The sequence below is a fragment of the Numenius arquata genome, chromosome 6 (assembly GCF_964106895.1).
Source record: "Numenius arquata chromosome 6, bNumArq3.hap1.1, whole genome shotgun sequence".
Taxonomy (NCBI): domain Eukaryota; kingdom Metazoa; phylum Chordata; class Aves; order Charadriiformes; family Scolopacidae; genus Numenius; species Numenius arquata.
In genome coordinates, this window is record NC_133581.1 from 33,079,534 (window position 1) to 33,087,971 (window position 8,438).

Here is an 8,438-nt window from a genome sequence, read left to right on the forward strand (position 1 = left end):
CCCGCCCCCCCGGTGCGGCGCAGCCAATGGGCGGGCGCGGCCGGGCCAGCAGGCTTCGGTGCCATATAGTATTGCAGCGGGGCGAGGAGTCACGTTGGGGGGAGCTGCGGAGAGGAGCCCGTTTACACTACTTTGCTATAGCAGCTATCTTTAATGGTTATTGCGTGGCCGGGACGAAACCTGATCGGCTAGAGCCGGCCGAGAGCAGGAGGAGGAGTGGACTTTCCAGAGAGATAGGAAGGGGGAGAGGAGGAGAAGGGGACGGGGGGGGAAGGAAAAAAAAAAAAAAAAAAAGACAAAAAAAAAAAAGGAAAACAAACCGAACCATGTCTTCTGCCTCCCCCACGGACGAGATCACGAGCTCGGTGGAGATCAAGCAGGAAAATGTGATGGAAATCCTCTCTGAAGCCAGCAAGGTGCCCCAGGACGGGGCCGCGGCGGGAGCCCTCAACCCCGCGCCGCCGCCCCCTCCCGCCGCTGCCCCGTTCCCCATGGAGCACGCAGGCTCAGCTGCCGCCGGCGAGGAGGGAGCCGCAGACCAGGTACTGCTCCACACGGAACTCCTGGCCAGGAATCACCACGCTACCTCCTCTCCCTCCTCCTCCTCCTCCTCTTCTTCTTCTTCTTCCTCCTCCTCCTCACAGACCCCCCTGGCTTTCTCCCCGGACCACGTCGCCTGCGTGTGCGAGGCGCTGCAGCAAGGTGGGAACCTGGACCGCCTGGCCAGGTTCCTGTGGTCTTTGCCCCCGAGCGATCTGCTACGTGGCAACGAGAGCCTGATGAAAGCCCGGGCGCTGGTGGCTTTCCACCAGGGCATCTACGCCGAGCTCTACAGCATCCTGGAGAGCCACAACTTTGACTCCTCCAACCACCCGCTTCTGCAGGAGCTCTGGTATAAAGCTCGCTACACCGAGGCGGAGCGAGCCCGGGGCAGACCCCTGGGGGCGGTGGACAAGTACAGGCTGCGGAGGAAATACCCTTTGCCCAGGACCATCTGGGACGGCGAGGAGACGGTCTACTGCTTCAAGGAGAAGTCCCGCAACGCGCTGAAGGAGCTCTATATGCAGAACCGGTACCCCTCGCCGGCCGCCAAGCGCAACCTGGCCAAGATCACCGGGCTGTCCCTCACCCAGGTCAGCAACTGGTTCAAGAACCGCAGGCAGCGGGACCGCAACCCCTCCGAGACCCAGTCCAAAAGGTGAGGGCGAACTTTTCCTCCCCGCCCCCCTCTCCCGCCGGCCTGCCTTCCCCTCCCTCTTCCCGGCTCTTTCTTCCCTTGCAAACATGGCGCTTACCTTCGCTGCGCCTCGTCCTCCCCTCCTTCCCCCTCCCGCGTTCCCGACACACACACACCCGGCCCGGGCACGCAGGCACGCCAGGCGGCGAGGAGAAACTTCCCCGGGCCCCGCCGCCCCCTTCCACCTCCCCGCGCTCCCCCTCTCCCGCCGCCACCCCTTCCCCCCGGCCCGGGGGAGCCGGCGGCGCGGCGGGCTCCGCGGAACGGGGCCTGGGGGGGGGTGGGTAAGGAAGTTGTTTGTTCCCCCCACACACCTTGTTTTTATTTAATTGTCGCGCCTGACAGAGTTAATCATTGACGGCGTCCGGAGGACGTGCGGGGGTGTGGGGTCCCGCCGCTCGCTCTGTTTTGAAACCTGACTCGGGAGCGGGCCGGGCTCGGGTTTCAGCAGGGGAGTGGGGCTGGCCGCGCCGGGGCCTCGGCGGTCGCTCCGCCGGGCCCGGCCCCGGCCCCGCCGCAGGCCTCCGCCTCCCGCCCCGCGGCCGTTCGCTCCCCGCCGGGGCGGGAGAGCCTCCGCCCGCGCCCGGCCCGGGGCTCTGCCTGGGCTTCCCCCCCTCCACCCCGCCCTCATCCCGAGGGGGCCGCGGCGGGGGCTCGGCGCCGCGACGCGGGCAGGTGGAGGTGACCTCCCCGCTCCCGCCCCCTTCCTGGGGCAGGGAGGGGAGAGAAAGAGCGGGGAAGGAAAGGAGGGAAAAGGAGAGAGGAAAAAAAAAAAAAAAAAGCCGGCGGAGGGCCCCAAGGCATTTCTCAACCAAGGGCGCGATTGTGCCGCCGCGGCCCCCTCTCCGCGGGACACATCAAAGGGCGAGCGGCCGAGGGGGGGAGGGAGGGAGGGATCGAAAAATGCAGCGGAGGGCGGACCAGCCAGCGAAAAAAACCCGGCGGAGGGGCTCGGCCGGGCAGGGGCGGCGGCGGCCCCGCGGGGCGCGGCACAAAGGCCGTTCCCCTCCATTCCCATCCCCCCCACCGCCTGAGGCACCTGGGGGCAGCGCGGGCCCGGCTCCCGCCGGGGCGTCCCCCCCCCTTCCCGGGGCTGGCGGGGGTCCTGGGGGCGGCGGGCACAGGCCGGGGAAGGTCGGGCGGCGCTTCCCGGCCTGCTCTCACCTCCCGCGGCTGCCGCCCAGCCCTTTGCCAAATGGCTGCGGCCCATCCCAGGCGTGTGGGCGCCCTGGGCCGGCGGAGAGGGGCCCCAGGCAGTCCCCTTCGGTCGCCTGGGACGGGTAGCAGGGAGAGGAGATTTATTTTACACATATGTAACCCGGTCTGTAAAGTTTCTACTCAGCGAGCGGCTGGTTTGATGTGTCCTTTTCTAAGAAATCTTCCCCCTTGACTTTAAATTGGTTTGAAGTGCCTTGTATGGGCAAATCACAGAAAAAAATAATTCGGGGGAAACTCTCACAAACTGCGTCAAAGCAAGGAGTTCCCCCTTGGTGCGGAGCTGGCTGGCCCACCACAGTAATGCAGTGTCATCTCTCCATCTTTTCCCGTAGTGAGTCAGATGGCAACCCTAGCACAGAAGATGAATCCAGTAAGGGCCAGGAGGATTTATCTCCTCATCCGCTCCCCAGTTCATCCGATGGTGTTACCAGCCTCAGCCTTGCCAGCCACATGGAGCCCGTCTATATGCAACAGCTCGGAAACACTAAAATAGCCTTGAGCTCATCTGGCGTCTTGTTGAACGGAAACCTCGTGCCTGCCAGTACCTCTCCCGTCTTTCTCAACGGTAGCTCTTTTCTTCAGGGACCCAACGGTGTCATTCTCAATGGACTCAGCATGGGGGCTTCGCAGACGGTTACCTTAAATTCACCCAAAACCACGTCGAGTGTTGTGAGCAATGGGGTTTCCATTACTGACATACTGTCATCTTCGTCAGAAGATGTTAAGGACTTCAAACTTGTTCAGGCTTCTGTCCCCAATGCCACGGCAGCCACATTCAGCCCCAGCAACATCCCGGTCTCGTTCCCAGGATTGATACCGAGCTCAGAGGTGAAAAGGGAAAGCGTACAAACTGCTGCTTCCCAAGATGGAGGCTCCGTAGTTACTTTTACTGCTCCTGTCCAAATAAACCAGTATGGCATTGTCCAGATCCCCAATTCAGGAACAAATGGCCAGCTGCTGAATGGAAGCATCGGTTTTTCTTCTCTGCAGCTGCCTCCTGTTTCTGTGGCAGCTTCACAAGGTAAAAGTTTTGTCTCTTACAGTAAGAGGTACGAGAAAAAGTTGGGATCCGGCACACTTAGCATTTTAGAAGCCGTGGTGCTTATCCTCAAAGGTACTAGGATTGTATCTCAGCCACAGCCACACACAGTAGTACATCAAATACTACTTTGTGCCTTCCTTTATGTGGGTTCTGCTCGTGGGCGTACTGTTACAGGAGTCTGAGCCCCTCTGCTAAGAGCAGAGAAGGAGGTCTGGTATTTTACACCTCTTTCATCTTGTGCTTTTCTCAGAAGCCTGTGAGACTAATCTTCACAAATATCTGCAAATTTTACACGTTTCAGTAATTCAAAATATTCTCCATTTGCCATTGAATTCTTTTAATGAGAAGATTCATAAAAATGAAAATTGCGGCAGCTGGAAATAGTTATCGTTGTTGTTCTTGTGGTGGTTGTTTTGGTTTTTTCGTTTTTTAACCAAAGCATTTCATAAAAATGAATTTTAAATTACTATAGACACAACAAGACGAAGCAGTTACACTCATACATTTTCTGTCTATAATTAAGAAAGATTAAACTGCAGGGAAACAATAGAAATACACAATAGCTCGCAGATACAAAATGCAAGGGTATTTGGATAAACTGCCCTCAGTTCAAGGGAAATATGTCATCGCAGGTTCATGTGCCAAGTGTGCAGGCTCCTCCCCAAGTTTTCTTTAGTGTTTGTCTTAACATACCATAGACTGAAACTTGGGGCCAGCCCGGAAGAATTCCAGGGAGCGCAAGCCTAGTTCTGGATCCTTGTTTTGAAGCAGGTCAGTTATAAAGCACAACCAAACAGCTTTGTTACTCATTAGCCACTGTATCTTTGATCATGAAAATGATTAAACTTGAATGAATCTCTCTGCTTTCAGGAGCTGTGAGTACTATAATGAAAAATCAAACTGTGCTCATGTCAGCTTATTCGAATTTAATGTGTATAGGGAGTGAATTATTCTTGGCGTTAAAGTAATACAGGGAGGAACAATGAAGCCATACAAACACAGTTTAAATGGGTGCAAAATTACAAGATCCTATAATGTGGCACTTGCAGTCAGTGGCAGTTATTGGTACATAGTTTAACCAAGATGAAAAAGAGAAGACGTTTAGTCTGAATACCACCTCCAATCACAAAAGCTGTTTTAAGTCATGTATTCCAAGGCATAGACTGACAGCCAGCAAAGGTGAAAAGGTTCGGTCCCTTATGTAGTACGGGACTACTGTATTTGAAAGTCCTAAGATTCATAGTAAGTTCCTCTCTGAACGTTTTCCCCATTGTTTAAAAAAAAAAAAACCACAACAGTTGCCACTGGAGAGTTGTCCACCATATGTCTAGTCTGGTACAGAGAAAAGTCCAAGATCTGTATTTGCTGCTTTGATTTCTCTTTTTGTTTGTCTTAACGTGAGAGGGAGCGATAGCTGGCTGCCTATTCTAAGTGAAGTGTACTGCAGGCTATCTTAAGTAAGCTGCAGTAAATGATATCTTATTGCCAGGTAACTTCAAGTTGCCTCGCTTTATTCATTCAGTTTACCCATGAGAGTAACTTCTTCCAAAAAATCATCACTGATTAATGGAAATTAATAGGGAGCTAAAATACTCCCCAAGTGAGAAATGCGTCTTCAGTGCTGTTCCAAAAAAAATTCAGGTGTCTCCAACTGTAGGTCCTTAAAATTAAACTGCTTTTGAGAAAGAGAAGTGTTTGAAAGGGGACCCAGTCGCAAGAGTCAGTATACCTTATTTTAGGAATTATTATAACGACAGCTTACATGGCATGTCTAGTAAAACCAAGTTAAGGTCATCTCTGGCTGCTGCTTCTTACTCTGGCTAGCTACGACATCACGCGAGCTGTGCCATGGCTTTCAGCAAGGGCAGGCAGTCGTTGGGTGCACTTTACACTGCATGGTGGATGTGGTAGGGTTACGCTTTTAGAAATATGTGATAAAGCAAGGTGAAGGGCAATAACATCTGAGCTCTTGACACACTGCCTAGTTAACCTGGTAGAAGTTACTGGATTTTGATATTTTCTTTGCAGGTTGACTCAAGTCGGCTCTGCCCAGCAGTAGTGGATTTCATGTGACGTGTCTCCAGTTCCCACACACAAGCTGTAGTCTGTCACTGAACTATCTTTAATAGCTTTTCATGCTGCTATTCTTAGATAGAAATTGAGTGGTGGCAACTACTGAAAGCCAAAACACATTCATTTTAATCACGTGGCTGGGGACTGTTTGCCCCTTAATAAGAGTCTGAAAGTTACCTAATATACCAGAACTTTTTTTTTTTCTTTCTAAAAGCAGTTTCACTGAATTTCACTGAATTTTTTTTAGAGTTGGAAGGGACCGTATAGATCATCTAGTCCAACTCCCCTGCTGAAGCAGGATTGCTTAGAGAATGCTACTCAGGACTGCATCCAGGTTTCTATTAATGGTTTTATTTCTTCATACCAAATTTTCTCTCACCTGTTATAAACAACGCCGTTCTGTGGAATATCAGCATATGTGTGTACAACAAACATAAAAAAGACCAAAAAGTCTTAACAAAATGCCTGCACAATTCTCTGCCAGCTGTAATACGTGTTTTCCTTTCTTTTGCTTCCCTTTCTCCAGGTAATGTTTCAGTAAATCCCAGCACATCTGATGGAGGAACTTTTACGACTGAGTCTTCAACAGTGCAGCAAGGAAAGGTTTTCTTCAGCCCCCTCACTCCGAGTGCAGTCGTTTACACGGTTCCCAATTCAGGCCAGGCAGTAGGCTCTGTCAAGCAAGAAGGACTAGAAAGAAGCCTTGTGTTTTCTCAGTTGATGCCAGTCAGTCAGAACACGCAACTAAATGTAAACATGTCTTCTGAAAATCTATCCAGCGGAGGACTCCAGTCCCTGGCCTCCTCGTTAGTGAATGTAACGCCCTCGCATAATTTTTCCCTCACACCACCAACTCTTTTAAGTGCTGCAGAACTGAACTCTGGTATCTCGGAGAGCCAGTCCATGTCATTGCCCGTGACCAGTACCTCTACTGTGATATCTATCAGCAACACTAACTATGCAACCCTTCAGAACTGTTCCCTCATTACCAGTCAAGATCTGTTGTCCATTTCTACGGCACAGCCCGCGCTTGGCGAAATAGTTTCTACAAGTGGAGACCGTGTCAGCCATCCCTCTGCACAAGTACATCAAGATTTTGTCAGAGAGCACAGGTTAGTCCTGCAAGCAGTACCTGACGTCAAAGAGAACTTCTTACCTAATTCTGAGAATAAGTCAACCAGCAATTTAATGATGCTGGATTCGAAATCCAAGTATGTTATGAGCAACATGGTTGACACAGTTTGTGAAGAATTGGAAACAGACAAAAAAGAACTTGCCAAACTGCAGACAGTTCAGATGGATGAAGATATGCAAGACTTGTAACTTTTTTTTCTTGCTTTCTGTTTTAGTAGATAAGTCTCCTGTTGAGGCCCTAACAAGCACCAAGTGGGTTTTTGTTTTTTGGTTTTTGGGGTTTTTTTGGTGGGTTGTTTTTTTTTTTTTCATTTAAAGAAAACAGAAGAACATTTGAATGGTCTGAATCGATGTACAGAGGAATGGCCGGCAATGGAATTAGGTTGCCACACTTGGTTTGCATGCAGTATTCTCTTTTAAGCTGATTAAAGGAGAAAGGAAATGCCAGGACAAGTACCAAGCAAATGGGTACAGGTTTGGCTACAAGATACTACCCTGATATTTTAACTAGGCTCTCCATAGTACAATATATTCTCAACAGTAAGTATACACTCCTAACTTTAGATAGAAAACAAAAGTCTTGCTCCGAAAAGGTAGAAAAAATGCACTCGTTTTTGCTGTTTACTTCTAGTCCATGGGCATTGCGAAATTTTTAAGGAACTCTAGACGATACCTCACCGGCTACTTTTATGTTGTTTGAGGTTAAGAAACGAAACAAAATCAAAAATAATATTGTTACTCGTGTGTGTGCTTTTTTCCAGCAGATTTGCATTCAAACCAAAAATCTTGCATCATTTACAGGTTTCTAAATGCTACAGCTAGCATTTTGTCAGTGCACCAGAAAAAGCTTAGTTTGAAACTCTAATTATGCAACTCAGAAGCTTTCTGTCCAATATGAATGTAAATATTGTTTCAGTTCTTATAAAGGAGACTTTTTTTTTTTTTAAATTAGTACAGTGGATTTTATTTATGGTTTATGTTCCCTTTCACTTTAGACACAATGCATTGAAAAGGAAGACATTTTCTGGCTGTTTAATTTATTTTTATTGTTTGAGCAGGAAGTAAACGTAGTTATTTCTGACAAGGTTTTACTTTTTTGTAGGTTTTCAAGCAATAGACTATAAAAGTAAAATGTTAATCACACTGAAACTAGAAAATGAACTCCCAGTCTCAAAAACCCAGGAGGTCCCTGTCTTTACCCTCTCTGTCTTTGTGTTCAGGGTTGGTTTTTTTTTGTTGTTTTGTTAGTAATTTGCAGATTAGTTGAACCTTTTTGTGTCTTTTTTACAGAATTCCACGTGCCTTTCTTCCTAGTGGCCTTATCTTTGTTACTAAAGCACAGTGGCAGGAGGAACGAAAACACTGATTTGCAAATATCCGTCCTCAGGGCCAAATCCTGATGCCTTACTTCTGCAAGTAGACCCGCTGACTTCGGTGCCCCTACTTGCATGAGTAAGAAGAGTTTTAAGTCTTTCGGTCATAGTGGGTGACATTTACTAGTGGTGCAGAGAGCCAAAGATAGGTCCTTCCACACCACGTCAGCAGGGCAGGAGGAGTCCAGAGGGGGACCATGAGCAGAGCTGTCCCACTGAGGGAAAGGTCTTGGCTCCAGCCTTGGGCAGATGAGCAGGGAACATGGGATGGGCAGGCCAGGGAAGGGAGCCCCATGTTTACACGGACCCTTTGGCCAAATAGCCCATGTGGGAGGGCTTCAGCTGCTGTTCAAGCAAGCAA

The 8,438-nt window shown here is 49.8% G+C and overlaps 1 protein-coding gene across 1 annotated transcript; it reads left to right on the forward strand.

Moving 5' to 3' along the window:
- Positions 1 to 326: 326 nt before the first annotated feature.
- On the forward strand, positions 327 to 6,893 carry SIX4 (SIX homeobox 4). The gene is made up of 3 exons (XM_074149846.1): positions 327 to 1,198; positions 2,788 to 3,476; positions 6,097 to 6,893. Exons 1-3 carry the CDS (start codon positions 327 to 329, stop codon positions 6,891 to 6,893), a joined length of 2,358 nt encoding a protein of 785 aa, XP_074005947.1.
- The last annotated feature ends 1,545 nt before the right edge of the window (positions 6,894 to 8,438 follow it).